Source organism: Phaethon lepturus, unplaced genomic scaffold (genome assembly GCF_000687285.1).
Source record: "Phaethon lepturus isolate BGI_N335 unplaced genomic scaffold, ASM68728v1 scaffold11582, whole genome shotgun sequence".
Lineage (NCBI taxonomy): Eukaryota > Metazoa > Chordata > Aves > Phaethontiformes > Phaethontidae > Phaethon > Phaethon lepturus.
Window position 1 is genome coordinate 29097 of NW_010524115.1, and position 17078 is coordinate 46174.

A 17078-nucleotide genomic window follows, 5' to 3' on the forward strand; every position below is an offset into this window, starting at 1 on the left:
TCTAGATACTCAGTTGGTCTGAGCTGGTAAATGCCTGTGGATTCCACTGATGGTATTGACATTGGTCTCTCCACTGAAACACTGGAAACAACATTCATTGTAAGGCAAATTAAAATTCCCATGTTGATGTGCCAACTGAATTTTAAACCTATTCTGTCGCAAGTTAAACATGTAATTTGACTGGGCTTAACTTTCCTGACACAGGTTCTTGGTCAAGTTATTCACTAGTGTAGGCAGAGTAAGCAAGGATAAAATCAAAGAGCATTAATGACTGTGATAGCCATTAGCTGATATGAAGAAACTGTTCTCTTTAGACCAGTGGGGTGCTGGCTGCTCTAAACAGCTGAAGGAGAAACCCTCTCAACAAAAAGTCTTCGGAAATAAGTAGTGTTGTCAAATGTCATTTTGTGGCTGAGCTTTCCAATGCGTTCCTAAGGTAGTGCAGAAATAGGATTGAAATCTGTTGAAAACTTCTATTAAGAGATGTTTCTTTTTTATTTGCATATCCACTTTCTCTTACATCCTTTGATGTATTTTTATTAATTATTTAATCAATTTTCTTCCTGTCTAATTAATTTTTCTGAATTTTCCCTATTAATTTTTAGAGATTTTTAGGAGTTTTACTGTAAAGACTTTTTTCCCCTACTTCATTCTGTTAGGGTTTGTTGTTTTGGTTTTTTTTAATTCTTTTTTCTCCAGACATGGTTTTGTATCTGTTTCTAAATCAGTCTTCATTGTTAACATGATTTCTTTTTCACTCTTCCACCTACTCTTTTGGAATGAGGACAGAAACATAGGTCTTGTTCATCTTTGCTTTCCAAATGTATGTATGTATGTATGTGAGTAATTCTGCACAAAAAAATTTGCATGGTTTTGGGGAAGGAGGGACAGGGGGGAGATTGGGAATTGAAAGCATTAGTCAAGGCTCAGGCAGGGATTGTTGTGACTGTTCGACTGGTAATTATTTCTGAACTTTCTGAACTGCTTCAAAACATGATCACATTACACTGTGCGTCATTGTGAGAGGCAGAGAAATTTGTTTTTTCTAAATTCTTGCATCTCCTCAGAAAAATGCTTTGGTATTACATAATTGCCATTGTTCTTTTGCATGTTTTTCATAGCATCCTCCTGGGCAGTTGAGAAGGAAGTACAGTTCCTGCTCCACTATTTTCCTGGATGACAGCACAGTCAGTCAACCAAACCTCAAGTATACCATCAAATGGTGGGTTTTATATTTGTTTTTTCTTTTTTGCAAAAACCTACATACATATATGTATTTATGTATACATATTTCTGAACCATTACTAAGCAAGCTTCAAAGGTTTTAGTTTTTGAAGTAGTAAATGTATTTAATCCAGTCGTACCTCAGAGGCAGTGAATAGGATGAGCAAAGGGTATTACTCTTATTTTATGTCCATACAGAATCAACCCCCCAATACTGCACTTCTCAATAGAAAGCAGCAATTAAGCATCTCAGATTCCAGCAGCTAAAATCCTTGTGCTTCAACGTTCAACTGCGTACTTGCTTTGGATGACTCCTTAAAACTTACTTGGGTACTTGTTTATTCAGCTTTTCAGAATTATCTGAAATTGAAGAGCTCTTTTCTGTTCATGAGAAAATGCTCATTTGCTAAGCTTTTCTTCCAGTTTTCTATTTGAAATGGAAATTAATTGCCTCCAGATTAATTTCCTTACTGAGTACAAGGACACTGGCAGTTTGTTACACAGCAGTGAGGAGTTTTTTATGTGGTGTACATATGGGCTTACCCTTGGGTGACGTCTCAGATGATCATTTCAGGTTTCACTGGTGCCTTTTTATATTTTAAGAGAAATGAAATTGATATTTATAGAGTATTGTTCTTCACATTTTGTACAGTAAGGGGAAAAAATGAGAGAACAAATGCTCAGGCATTTTATGCTGTTTGCTTATTACGATCGCTAATAAACTCTCTTGAGTTGTTTGTAGGAAAGTTACCTTGGTGTACTCAAATGCAAAAACTTATTAATACAAAATCTGTGCATTAATACAAAATATTAAGAGACAAATATATTCAGACTAACACATCCAAAGGAGTTTGTAATGTTGGTAGTCACTAAAACATGTTCTTAATTTTTCTATTTAAGGAAAAAAGAGGGGAGTGGAGAAGGGATTTGCAGTCAGACTGACACCTAACACCTCAGCAGCTATTTCTGCCTGAAATACAGTCTTGCTTTTCCTCAGGTTTCTTTAATTAGTAACTTAAAAATAGGTCAGATGAACATAGGAAAAAAGTTTTTTGGTTTTGAGTTGTTTATTTTTTTTCCTCCTGGAGTCTCATACTTCTCTGCTCTAAAATCCTTTGCATGCAGATTTTTGCAAGCGCAGCCTTTTGGGTGGGTTTCAGGTCCCTTTTTGCATCCGAACTGAGGCTCTTCCTGGAAAGAAGAGCCGGGTTCAGGTGACCGCAGCAGCCGAGCGGCGTTTTCAGCGGGCCACGGTGGCCAGCAGCAGCCTCGTGAAAGGGGAGACGGAAGGGCAAGCTGGGGGCGAGGCGCGGGCAGCGCGCGGGGGCAGCGCCAGCCTGCCGGCGTGGCAAGGGTTGGAAGCTGCGAGGGGTCAGAGGGTTTGAAAAGGGGTTGTGTGGGGTGAGAAACTGGACTCTGGCACGTGAGGCCTCGGGGTGAGGAGTCTTCTCCTCCTCCTCCTCTCTGTGTCTGGCTGCACATTGAAGAGATTTAAGGGTGGGGAGACTGCAGGGTTATTGCTTTGGTAGTACAGCTTCGTTTCTTGCCCCCATCCTGGCAGTTTCTGCAGATAAATGGCTGTTGCATGTAGATAATCTATGAGGGACGTATTTTGGCCTGCTCGTTTATTTCTTTTGGGTCATGTTACGTGCTGGTGTGTTTAAAATATTCATGCATCTACTGGAGATCTGCAGCACGGGTGGGGTGGCCGGGGTAGGGTGATGGGAAGCTCCATAACCTTCTTCCCTGCACACTTGAGTGCAGGCTGAACCGGCGTATGAAAAGCAGAATGAAACTTGGTCTGAGTTAATCTATTACAGTTCTGAAAGACTTTCTGATTCTGATACGGATTTCTAAATAGTAAATATTTTCTAAACTTAATATGACATTTTGTTATAAAAGCAACCATATGGGCACCGAGCAGAGCTCTGCACATAGATTCCTGCATCTGCTTTCATAAAGTGAACCGGAGCTGCGTGTGTGTTTCTAGGGGCATAATTTAAAATTAAATTTTAGGAGTAATTCATTTTGTGAATAGCCTTCAGTCAAATTAAATTCATTCATAAACGTGTTTTTTGTGTTCAATGTGGACTGTGTCCTTTAAATGTCCGCAGCACACAGTATTTCTTCATTCCTTAAATATGTATCTATAGAAAAAATGAAATTTAAAAAGCATTTATGATCTAAAAACTTCTAATGCAGCCAGGTGAAGGCTGTAATGCTCATACAAAGTTAGTAAAATATACGTACTTTCAACTAAGAAAAAATACTTTCCACTACATGGCTGTTCAAAAAGAGCTCGACAACCAAACCTGAAATAATTGAAAATTCTACTGATGGGGTAGCTCCAACATCATGTTTTCCTAACAGGCAGTATGTCAATTTTCATGTAAAAATTCTGGAATAAAATTACAGCGCAACCAGTTGACCCTTTTAAAAGGCCTTTTATGGAAAGGAAAAGTGTGGTACTTTTGCATCAGTATAAGACATAAGCATCTTACAGTGAATCACTGACAAGACAAATTGTCAACAAACAGATTTGTTGAACTCCCTCCTCCTTCCCCTTTAGCTTTGACTGGGTTTTATGCTGCTGGAACAAGGAGGACGGGTGCTGGTTCTGCTTTATCCTTCAATAAAGCTCTATCATGAGTAAAGTATGTGTCCTTAGATAAAGCTGGAGTCAGTCGTGAGTTGGAAACTAGAGAATAACCATGAGTAGCCGTGTCTTAATTTTCTTCAGTCTCAAATGTGAATGAGATCAGTTAGTTGTGCAGGTGATTAAAATCTTAGCTTTCTGTGGATATAAGGACACTTTTTGTCTTTGCACAGAATATAAACAGAGGTACCTTGGTGTTTGGTTGAGAACATGGGAAATGCATAATGGGTTTAGGGAGTTGTCTTTCCTGACTTAAAATAAGTAACTTGATGCCATAAAACTGTAGGAGCCTGGTATTTGAGTCTGGTGTGTGAGTAACTACATAGAAAGACAGCCAAAAGTTAATGGATTTAAATATAACATCATAAGCCAATGGTGATTAAAACGTTTCATGTTAGCCTGGCAGCATTAGCAAACAATAAAAGAGAATGTCCCAATGCCTGCAATGCTTTATCTTCAACTTTGGAAGGCAGTAGGAGTTTTGTCATTGACTTTAGTGGAGTAGGGCGTTAAACGGAAGGTATGTGCAACTTGGTAATTCATTACTAGTGAAAAGGAGGCACTTGGAGTATGCTGAAAAAATATTATAAAATTGCCTGTTTACAGCAGTTTTCCTGGTATCTAACAGTGAACAGAAGAAAATAGGCTATTGAGCATACTGTTTGTCATGCGTTGTGCTAGGTTTTAAATTTGCATATTAATATGACAAATAATATAATTTGACGGTCCTGAGATGTTAACTCTGTATTTTTCTTTACAGTGTAGCTCTTGCAATATATTACCACATCAAAAACAGGTACGTGAATAATGAAAGCTCGTACTGAAGATATCTTTAATCAAAACAAATGAAGTGCCCAAACACTAAAAATCCATATTCTGTTTCTTTCAAAATGTTTTTGGGTAGTAGTTTTCTTATTTTCCATACTATAAATGAGAAACATATTCTTTTTTATTTTTATATGTATTATTTTCCTTAGAAAAACAAAAATTAGAGGATTATGCTATAAAAATCTGAAAGTACAGTTCAGCATTGAAAAACTTTGATGATTCAGTGTTTGGTTTTATGTGCACTGGGCACTTCTGCATTGTTGCATATGTTGCAATTACATATAGAGAAATCTGAATAGTGTCTTTCAGATTTATTTTTAGCTACACCTTTGTCAACTTAATTGTGTAAATCAGTGATCTGTTAATGGATTTTGAAGTAAAATTAGAGTGACATTATGAACAGATATGACTCAAGATGCCTCAGAACCAGAGCAGGTCCTGGCTTATCTCTTGTGGTGTAGTATGTTTTAGATCTCTGCTCAGTCAAGTTGGTTGAATTGAATAGAAAATAGGTTCTCTAAAAAGTAAATCAGTACATAAATTAGCTTTCTTTATGTTGAATTGTGCTTTTGTATCTTGAATTCCTTGCCCTCGTGATCTGTCACAGTATCATAAAATAATATTTCCTGACATTTATAAGGAGAGATTGTATAAATACTTGAAGTGACTTTTGTGTCCATGGCTTTTCAGTGTGTCGTTTTGGAGAACTTAGATCTTGATCTAACAAGCCGCTTACAGTTTTTTTTCTTCTGGACTGTAACAAGTCCGACTAGAATAAAAGGAATTGCTCATAAGTTTAAAGTTAAGCTGGTATGTCATTCAGGACCATGTTTCAGGTCACTGGAACCCATCATACTTTTTGAAACAAGGCTGACATGTAAAGAGAAACCTTTAGAAGTGCACAAGGGCAGAAAGGCTTAGAGCTTGATCCCTGCTGAAAGCTCTTAGAAGACTTTCCAAGACGACAGTGGGCCTTTGACTGAAACATGGCAATATGTGAAGCGAAAGTTGGAGTGAAAACTTTTTACAAACTTTTAATCTCATTTCCCAGGAAATTAGGCATTAGTGATCATGCTTGGATTACTTGTTTATCCATCTGTGGTTCCCTTTTTCCCCTTTCTTCCATCATTGCTGGGTTAGTTTGGTGAACTAGTCAATTTTTACTACTCTTGACTAAATAATAGCAATCTCAAAGATAATCAGACTCTAAAGTTTTGTGGAAATAAGTTATTCTTAAATGTTGTTAAGTATCATGCCAGCTGAGGAAAAGGCTTAGGAGAGTGGGGCACATTAGGGACTACAAAGGGTGAGAAACTTCAGCAAGAGCTCACAGTCGAGCAGGAGGAATCCAGAGCCTAAGTACACCAGACTCGCTCCGTACCGATTGCCGTGGAGCTGATTTCTGCCTGCAGTAAAATATGCCCATTCGTGGTCTTACAGAACTTGATGCAAATGTGATCTACAACAACCAGACAGAGAGGTTAAACCTTTATAAAATAGAGAGACCCCCGTCAGTGTCTTGAAAACGACTACATTCTGAGTGTTATCTCCTTGGGAAACTTGCTTTCTGTCCTTTCACTTGTGGGATGGAGAGGTGATTTATTCAGGAAGAACTGGTTGCTGCTTCTCCCTCCTGAGCCCACTCGGGGTGGGGAGCCCACGCAGGGCAAACGTGCCCTCTGCCGCACTCGGGACGGATGGTCTCAGCAGTGCTGCTGGAGCAGGCTCGCGTACGTCGGTTATTGACTCTGAAATGAAGGATGTGAAATGACTGTTCTGTCTTCAGTTGTCTCTGATTTAGGAACAACCTGGAGGGAGGGACCATGCGATAACAGCATTCAGTTGCACTTGCTGCTGAAACAGCAAGAGCAAAACACGTGTTCTCTTTCCTGCCATTATAGGCGAAAAGGAAGTTGTTGACGTATGTGGTATGGGGGAGTGGGGAGTAAGAATCCACCGTAATTCTTACATAGACTCAAGGTTGATTTTGACAGAAAATGAGTCAAGAACCTGCTTTGCCAGAGAAGAATTCTTTTCAGACAATATTTATTTATTCCTTTTATCCTGCACTGTAGGCTGAAAACTAAATTATTTCCTAAATATTCCAAACTCTCACCAATCCCAGTTTTTGTAGAAACTATACATGAAATGGAATATTCTTTCATATGTTTCCCACATTTCATTTGATTGTAACATTCTAGTTACCATTTCTTCTTTTCCCAGTGTCTCCTACCATTGTTCTGTTGATTGGCTTTTGTCGTGCTTAGCTGTTGAACAAGTGGTAACACCTACCTTTGTTTATGGAGGAATGCAAAATATTGGTGAATTTGCTAAATCAATAAATAAAATAAAATAAGCCCAAACAAACTAAACATTAAAATGCTTCAATAAATTAGTAAATGGTTCATTTTTTAAATATAACTGTGAATTTATTCTAATGAAGATGAAAACCTATCAACTCTTTTTTTGTGTGTGTGTGATATATTTTTTTTTGAGGGTAATCGAATATGCCTTTATAGCATGCAGCAGCTACAGCAGGAAGAAATAAAATTGGAAATTCTTTCTTTCTTCTTACTATGAAGGGCCACAGTTTGCTGTAGTGCATCAATGATTCCAGTGACACTACTTCTGCATTAAGAAACTAGCCTTTTTATGTAGGGGTAAAAGTGTCTGGCCTAAAATCCTTGCTCATTAGGAATTTTCTAGTTATTATCTCAATCTGTTTTTTTGCTTTAATTTAGGTACTCTTCCCCCCAACAGGAAATGTTTATTTCCTGTCTTAGCAGGTTTTATAACAGAAAAAATGTCACCTTCAAATGTTGAGGTTTAAATGTTAGCTGCTAATAAGTACATTTTGTAGACATGAATCTGCTGTAAAACTCGTGTTTGCATGCTCTGAGAGACACGTGCTGTTGAGTAAAGATAGAAAACATATTCCGTGGTTTCTCTCTTAAGAACTCTATGACCGGAGTACCAGGGATGCTCTAAATAAAGATGGGATTGTAATAAGTAGGTCACATGGATGCATCTGTCTAGAAAGTGTCCAGTTCTAACTGGTACTGTTACACCACTCGCTTTTGTGGTTGTTAGTGTCCGTGCCAAGATTACACGCAGCAAAAATCTTACATTGCATGCTGGATGTTAGGCTTGTGGAGGTTCATCAACGTGCATGCTGATCTTGAGCAACAGGGATCTGAGAGGGAAATAGCAAATAAAACCACTGAATAGGAATATTGTTTTGGCTGAATTTTTTTTGTATGTGCTCCTTTGTGCTTTCAGAAATCATTAGTAGGATAGGGTTTTCCAAATAAATTAAAAGTGAAGTATGTCTCTATTAACTAAACGATAACTAAAAATAGTGTTGCATATTTGTAAATATTCACTGTGTTGACAAAAAAGGAGGGGGGAGAATTAAGAGATTGCAAGGATTAACATGGTGAAGTTAAGAAAAGGAGGGTAAGCTCGTCTGATTTTATTGTAAGTTTATAGTAGTACCTCTTAGGTTGTGAAAAAGCCTCACAGTAGAGAGCACAAAAGCTGTGTATCTTTGTCATTGAAAGCTGAAAATTTTAGCATACTTTGTAATATGGATTTCATATGACACGTGAATCTTATGGCAGAACAGGTCCAACTTTTGTTTGAAAAATCACATTTCTGCAGTGTTTCTAAGCACCCCACAGCATGAGTAGTGGGGTTTTAACGATACACTTGTGTCTGAGAGCTGCGTGCTGTCGTGTTCAGATAATGACACTACTTTGGTTTTAATACTTTTTAGGGACACAGACGGAAGAATGCTCTTAGATATTTTTGACGAAAACCTTCATCCCCTTTCGGTAAGTTCATCTGCCTCTTCTTCCCTTTCATGTGAACTGTCTTTCTTTCTGTCTGCTTCGCTTTGTTTCAGTCACCTATTTGGAAGTATTTCTTCCGTAGAAATCCGAAGTGCCACCAGATTATGACAAACATGACCCGGAGCAGAAACAGATTTACCGCTTTGTTCGGACGTTGTTCAGTGCTGCTCAACTGACTGCTGAATGTGCCATTGTCACCCTGGTGAGTGTCTGAGAGATGCCATCACCCATCTAACAGACCCAGTTTTGTTCCCAAAGTTTATATGATTTAATAGATCTAGGTGCTGCCAGGGAATTTTTTCTCACCATGGAGACCAAGGGAATTTCCTGATGGGAAGAGATACTGCAATTCATTTTCTTGGGGAGAGTAAGTGATGGAAGAAGAGGTTGGGTAATGTGCGACACACAAGCCGGGCTTATGTCTTGCCCTCGCAGAATGATCATGTTACAGGCCACCAAGGGGACTAATAGAAAACACAGGTGGCATAAGTGGTCTGAACAGAGGGAATGTTAAAAGCTGAAAGGCTTCCACTTTTGGGGGGATTTGTAGCTCCCAGCAGAGACTCGGGAACAGCTGTAGGTAATTTAATAGCACTAATAAGAATTGATGGGCACGTGAAGGATTTGGTGAGTGACTGGGACATGTTGGTGATGGCTCTTTTTTATTTGCACTGTACTTGTCTTTCAGGACCACGTCATAGCATTGAACAATTGTACTCAAAGCTGAAGTTTAGCTACTTAAAAATAGCACAAGACAAAAGAGGGTTCAGATTTTCAGCTGGTGTGGATCAGCATAGCAATGTGGATTAAAGGAGCTAAAGTGATCTCCACCAGCTGAGAATTTCTTAATTTTCCTGAATTTTTTATCCTGCCAACTCTGACAGGCCTCTTCAACTTTCAGGCATGATTTTGGCCATGTTCTTGACTTGGAGATTTTAAAAGAACAAAATGGGTTTTTTTACCACTACAACATGTGGTTTCATAACAGCTTTGTTATACACTTTGGATGGAAGAAGGGGAAATTGGAGAAGGTGGATTTTGAAGCCCAGACCCACTCATTTCCTCTGTTAATCTCTCTCCCTTGGCTTCTAAGATTAGTTGGCAAGCTTTTCTTCTTCAGACAGTCAGAATGAATTGTACTAGCCAGTACAGAACAGGAATACGAGAGAAACAGGGCAAGAAACACCCTGCAGTGCTCTTCCCTTAGGTTTTGAAGTATTACTCTACCTAGTTACTTGACACAGCCTGTACTTGTTTTCTGAAATGACATTTTGTCTGTCTCTTTTACATAATGGCACTAAGTACTTGTCCTTCTCCCTTTTCTTCCAAAGTGTTTTCTGCTGAAGGCAAGATACGTTGTGTGAATCAGTATGTTCCTGTGTAATTTAATTAATCTACTGTCAAATACAGTGGAACCTTGTTGTAGTTATCTGTTGTTTGATCTTAGGTTACTTGATCAATGAGGGCACTATTTAGTAGAAAGGAAGAGGACTATTTTTAATAACAATATCTTCCTATTATTGCAGTGCATGGAAAGTTCTTCCCCACAAATCTTGTTAACTCGCATATATTTCAATATCTTTCTTTTGTAACTACTTCCTTTCCTCATATGGTTTGCATGTGGTTTCCCAGCAAGTAACTCTTTTGGTGTGATGTGCAGCGAAGTATATATGTTTTTAACTCATTTGTTATATTGCAGAGGCAGTTTCCATAGTTGTTATTGCTTGAAACCCTAGGTGGCTCGGGTTTTTTACCCAACAAAATGATAACAGATAAACTGTTTTAAAGCCTAGTTTTCAAAGCAGCCATGCAGACACTTGCAGACAGATTTGGTGCAGGTGATCAGCATTACTGTTCTGCTATTCTTGTCCATGTTTTCAGGGTAACAGCACCTGCCTGGCCCTGCTTTCCAGAAAGCCACAGAGTTTTTGGATAAATAGCATTTTACAAGTATGAAATTCTGCTGCTGCTGTTCTCAGTTTCCGCTGTACTTCTAGGCTCTATTTCTTTATTTGTTAGTGTCATCAGGAGGGGCCCCAGAGACAGATCGTTTGGTTTCTGAAACGTTCAAATGTGGAAATTAATCTGTTGAAAAGCTATCAGCCCTTCCCCACTCCCCACACTCCTGAAATCTTAGTAGTGTTGATGTTGCTATTTATGAAACCTCCAAGTGCTTTCAACTTTGCTGTCCTGTCTGGAGAAACGAAGAGCAGCATTCCCTGCTGGGGCTTATGTTTTGCCATAGTCTGGCCATCCGTGGGAGAGCAATCGGATAGCCCTGCGGCCACTTGTGCCTCCTGGGAGGGTTGCCAGGAGGCAGGAAGTGTATCTGGAGATCACAGTACATTTTGAACAAGATGCTACAACTATTATTTTTCTTTCACTTTTCTAATTATTTTTAAACAGTCCTAACCACCCCTTTTTACAGCCGAAATTATTAACGTGGTCTAAGGTGTGTGGTTGAATACACTTGCTGTTTGCCTTCTTACATGCCATTAGCCAGGCAGAAGCAGCGGTTATAATTGGTTTTATAGCAGTCTGTATGTTCAGCACAGGAGCTGAGTCAATGTGAAACTCCAGACTGTTAGATAAGATAGTCTCCAGCAAAAAGCCGGCGTTGTGTTGCTTCAAGCACTTAATTAAAATATTTCAATTAAAGCCTCCACTATTACAGCAAAAACCAATTTATAATTAAACAAAAAATTTAATTTTCACACAGCCTCCAGAGCTTTCAAGAGATTTCCCATACTGATAGGTGAAAAATTAAAATCTCGGGTTGAAACAATTAAGTACTAATCCACATTATTTATTTATAAAATAATACCATAAGGATAAAATCAGTTTTAGGTATTAATTGTGTTGCTGATTTAAATTCTTGAAAATAACGGTTTTTGTCCCGGTGTACAACTGAACTACACTCTGTGACCTGACTTCGTGAGAAAAATAGTGTGCGTGTGCTGTCAACCCACAGTATTCCCACCCTTGCTAAAACTGAGAAATGCCTGTCTCTTCACTGTCTGCTCAAGTGCAGAGGTGACAAGTTGTACTTAGGTTAATCTATTAATTGGATAGCAAATAAAAATGTGAGCAGGAGCGTTATCCATACCGACAGGAAAATAATACAGTGTTTGCATGGGAAATAAATATTTATGCTTTGTTCTTTTGTTCTGTAAGAACAAAACAAGCCTGCTAAGTAGACCTGAAGAGGAGAATGGTCCAAGTTTTCTGCTTTGCCTTGGCATGACTTTCTGAGTTTTGTGCAAATAGGCCAAATCTAAGGCTCCTATTATACTCCAGTGTCCATAGGAGTTTTGGGGAGGATACATCTTGCATTTGCAAATATGCCAGTCGGCAAATATGTTAGGTCTATATGCTATAGACTCATCAGATACAGTGCTATGTAAATACATACAATACATGAGCTGGATTATTTCTGTGAAGTTCAGGGGAGCATGGTTTTGAAATATGTTAGAAGGTTCATACTGTGACTGAGAGGATTTGATATTGGGAAATTTGAAATTTGAAGTATGTAAGAATAAATTCTCCTTATGCAAGATAGGGATTCAATTAATCCAGCCAGATGTTCCTGAGTGCTTGTTGTACTCTTCAGTCACATTTTCAGCAAATGGGTAGAGAGAGAATATTGTTGAACTGGGTTGTGAGAATTATAGTACTTGAGGAGAATTTTGGTTGCTGTGTGTTTGAAGGAAAGGAGAAAGCTTTTAACTGAATTCCTTTCACTGGGATATTTTTACTTTTAAATGCTGATAATATACATTTGGTTTTTCATATTTCAGTTGAGGTATCAAAAATCTGGTATTTGTTTAAAAGAAACACGGAAGTGATCAGAGTCCATAGAGACACTGGATCTGCAGCAGAGGTCCTTTTCAGCTGTCCCAGTATAACTACTGATCCTTAAGGAAGCTAATGGAAGGTGCAAGTTCCTCTGGTGGCCTTAGAGTACTATGCAAAGTACATTGCCTGATTTGAAAGCTGTCACTCTCTATCCCGTGACCGTAAGGGATCATGAGTGTGGTTGGGTGAGCAAGGCAAAGCACTGAAGCTGAGCACCACCTCATGTAAGAAATCCATGAGAATTGTCTGTATCCAGTATTGCTGGTGGCCACTTTTGTCCTGGGCTTCAAGCATTCCCTGGGAGGTGGACGAAACCCACCGCTTTGCCACATCTGAAGAAGGTCTCTCCACCTGTGCTGTGGATCCTGAGTCCCTTGGCAGCTGAGTGTGGGTCATGGTACACTCTGGAGAAGGGCAAGAGGAACCAGGGGCTTTGTGCCTGTGCTTTGGGCACTGGTGAGAGCAGAAGGCTTAGATTCTGGTCCCTGGTTTTAGGGCTGTTCTCATCTTTTCACTACAGTCTAATATACAACACATGCATCGTTATCGGTTAATACCTATATGTCTCTCAGTCAAGTCTTGCTTTAGGCCTATTGAGATACACGCTTTATAAAAAGAGAACATTGAAGCTGAGGTGGGGAAAGGATTATTTTTTTTAATCCCCTAGAGAAGAGGACATTCATTCAAAGAATGGGTGTCTGTTTTCTGATGCATCTTTAAGGGTTTCTGTGTGGGCAAAGAACGAATACTGATCCCAGTTTTAGACTGGAAAGTCAATCTTGTCTAATAGTCTGAGTGCATTTTATATGTATTATAGATCTTTGTCTTAAAATGAGTAAATTAGGAGGCAAACCTGGAGACGTGTGACTTTTGTCTAGTGCTCTCTATAAATATCTACAATGGTACTTTGCAGCAACTCACATTTTCAGAGTTTTGTGGCTGTATTTGTTACTCTTTTTTAACATTTGGTCTCAAAAATAAAAATTGGATGAATTTGTGAGGACCATGATGATATGATGTCCTTTTCCACCAAGTGGATGGCACCAGACCTTTGTGGAGCATTTTTAAATGCCCAGCTGGGCAATTGCAAAGCACAGTTATTTCTGGAGAGTTGTGGTAGGGAACTGGCTGATTGCTTAGAACAGAGCATATGGCAATTTAGTGATTGGATTAGAGCTGTAATGTGGCTATTTGGGACCCACTGCCAATTATAATTTTTTCCATGCAAATAATCTTTTTATTATTTCTGCAAGACATTGTGACACACTGAAGTTTTCTCATTAAAGAGAGGACTGTGTACTGCTTCATGATGTGTTGGGATGGAAACTATCTTCGTTAGTAATTCTGTGCTCCTGCAATTTATAATGTGGGTTACCTAGTGAGTTGATACGGAGTTTAAATGGGAGAGGAAGGGAATGAGGTTTTTGCAAATACATGTTCACTTGTAGGTTCTCAATTATGGTAGTTAAAAGACCAAAACCATCATCTCCTTTCTGTTAATGTAAATCAAGTGAGAAATAATTAAAACCACTAGAGTTTTATTGGTAGAGATAGGATTTGACATACAGCAATATAGAAACAGCATAAGAAAAGATAATGCTTTGCTCTTGCTGCTGCCTCAAAATTGTTCTGGTCATGTCAGTGACATTCCTCAGTGATTGCCTGTTTCTTTAGTGTCTTGGAGGCAATGCACAACTTCTGACCTCTCCGTGTTGCACCACAGGAAAATCTAGTGCTGCAGACAGATGGAATCACAGAATAATTTAGGTTGGAAGGGACCTCTGGAGGGGGACACACCTGATCTGGCCTCTGCTCAAAGCATGACCAGCTGGGTCTGGCTGATCAGGGCCTGCCCAGTTGAGTTCTGAATTTCTCCAAGGATGGAAATTTCATATCCGTCATAGAAAACCGGTTTCGTTTTTTTAGGGAAGCCCAAAAAAAGAATTACAGTATTTTGGGTGCTTATACTGCACCTCCAGTGTGATAACAGGTATCAGTGAGATATTGGAGGTTAATGTTGAACAGCTTCAAAATGAAGTAACTAAGAGAAACAAAACTTCTATAAGAACCTCATTGTAAGATTTTAATAAAATTTGAGTGTTCCTTTGGATTATGAAATATTGAAATGAAATTATTTCACACTTTCATATTTGGTATATATCCTCCTGAAGGTGGGGGGGAAGAGGAGATAAACCTCCTCTGGTATTTTAACTTTTCTTTCTACTTGAGAGCATTATATAATATACAAAGTTTGTTATAATGTCCTCTGAGATGGAAAAAATGAGATGCTGTTTCACACTAATTAAAACTGAACTCTTCAGTGCTATGTTTAGTTTTCAGTTTCTTCAGACAGATTTCTGTTGATTGGGGTGTTGTGTAACCAACTGTATGCTATCCAGTATCGTGGGGAGGAGGACATCCTAGACAACTGGGAGAACGTTGGATGCTGTGGTTACTATCAGACACTCTGGATGTCCAGGATGGATTCACCCAACAGCAAATAATTACCCCAGAGATTAGTTCTGGCTCAGCAGTAGCCCTGCTGGAACTTGGATCCTTTGCTGATCTTGTTAGTTTGTGCCATGTTACAGTTCTGTGCCTGGATAAAGAAAGCCCCCCAGGACTAGTGGTGATAATGGATGGCTAAATGCTTCTCCACCATGCTATTGCAAGTCCAAGTCCTGGGAGTTAAGATCAAAGGCATCCAGACTAGGTCAGCACTGGAGTCATTTCGGGTCTGGCAGATTTATGAGCTCAAGATACGTGCTGAAACAAATCAGTTCTGTACCTCTGCTGGACCTGAAGTCATGTTGGAAGCCATTTAACTACATTCCTGTGGTGCCGCATCTAAGCTAATGAACCACTCCAGAGTTCATTGAACTCGAAGCCAATTTGGGATTATCTATACCCATGGAGTGGTAATTTTATTTAATTAATATAATTAAATTCTTTTTAATCCAGATAAATGAATTCTTAACAAAGGCAAATCACCCAATTGTTTTCACTTATGATTAAATAATAATTTGCTGATATTCCAAGTGTAAAGGTCAATCATTGCAAAATCTTGGTGCAAGTCTGTGGGAAAAGAGGGAAAATAATCCAATATTGCTCTTCTGAAATCTTAACTCTGTGCAGTGTATGTTCTGGCATGTGCTCAAGTTATTAAAACGTCTCCAATGAGGTGCAAATGTTGTCCATCAAAGCTTGTTAGACTGACAGTCATGTAAAACTATGTGGTTCATTCTCAAACACAGTAGGTGAATAATGGAGGTATCAGACTCTGGGGTATTGTGTTTGTAAGTAAAAATGTATTGATGCACCAATGTCCCTTGGTATTTTCTAGATCAGAATTGCATTTTCATTTCAGCTAGTAATTGAATTATGTTACAAATGAGTTTTGAAGATTGTAGTGTTGTTGGCATTAACACTGAGTTATACTTGCTCTTTGTAAGCTGGGAAAAATTCAGGATTATATGTTGTTTGACTGAAGCCACTGAGAGTTTCTGCTAATGTCACATTAGTTACTTTAATCTTTTATTTAAATAGTCTTGTTATTATTCTGTAAAAAATCTATAAACATGCAGTCATAGAACTAAGTCGTAATGATAACTGTGATGAAGATGGCTCTTGGAAGCTGCTAAAGTGTTTGAGGAGAGCTAGGTGTTGAGTAAAGGCAGAATAAATCTGTTGTCTTTTTGGAATTCAGCTTTTGAATGTTTAGTAGAGAAGTGCTCCAAAGTTTTGCCACAAAAGCTTACTTTCAGAAGAGGCACTGCAAAGTATGAATTAAATTGAAGAAAAGTAACATTGGTGTAACAGCTTCAATTGGTTTTAAGCTTTAGTTCCGTTCTTAAGCATGGATACAGTTGTTAAAAGTGGATGGAGGCAAATCATGGCATTTATTTTAACTTAAGTATTCTAGATACTAAAAGCTTATTTTATCTTTCATTAGTTCTGGTTCCATAAAGTAACACCTGCCAAAATAATCCAGAGGAGATGAGGTTTTCAGACTTTTGTTTAAAAAACGAAGTGTTTCTCACATTGTTTAATCTGCATTTTTTGGTCTTTTGACATATAACTAAATTTCTTCCAGCATTCTGGGATGCAAGTTTTACAATATTCTTTTCTCCAGTGAGCTTTTAAAATTTAGGTTTATTATATGACTTTACAGCAGCTAGTCCTAAAGAAAATGTAGAAAATGTTTGGCTTTTGAAAATGAAGCCAGTGAAAATCATTACAACACAAGAATATACCAAACCGCATAGTACACACAGAATCCCAAGTCTCTTTGATACAAATCCTGTATTTAAGAAAATGACCCCTGTGTGTTTAAGACACCGTTCAATGTATAGACATCATTGCATACAAATGGCATTTCCATATGTCACATTTACCATTACAGGGTCAACTTTTTTTTTTTTTTCCTTTTAATGAGGTGGAGCATGCCTGCCTGTGTGTGGGAAGACTCGCATGCTTTTGCCAGCAAAAGCAGGTGGTGTTCTCCCACCAGCCACGAGTTTGTTTGGGATGAGTAGCGTAGTCACTAACCACCCACCAGCCTTCCTCTTCAACTGGGCTGGGAGCCACCTGGCCCTTCTCCAAAAGCCTGTACTGATTCAGCACATCTTTGCAGCAGCCAGAAGCATCCTCCTTCAGTCGTGTAG

The 17078-nt window shown here is 38.7% G+C and overlaps 1 protein-coding gene across 1 annotated transcript in view; it reads left to right on the top strand.

Moving 5' to 3' along the window:
* The window catches only part of CCNY (cyclin Y), a 49600-nt gene that overhangs the window by 15824 nt on the left and 16698 nt on the right, over positions 1-17078 (top strand). The window contains exons 3-6 of the mRNA XM_010282332.1: positions 1122-1222; positions 4641-4676; positions 8484-8541; positions 8642-8761. Of these exons, the coding sequence (XP_010280634.1) occupies positions 1122-1222; positions 4641-4676; positions 8484-8541; positions 8642-8761 (315 nt within the window). The remainder of the gene's footprint in view (positions 1-1121; positions 1223-4640; positions 4677-8483; positions 8542-8641; positions 8762-17078) is intronic.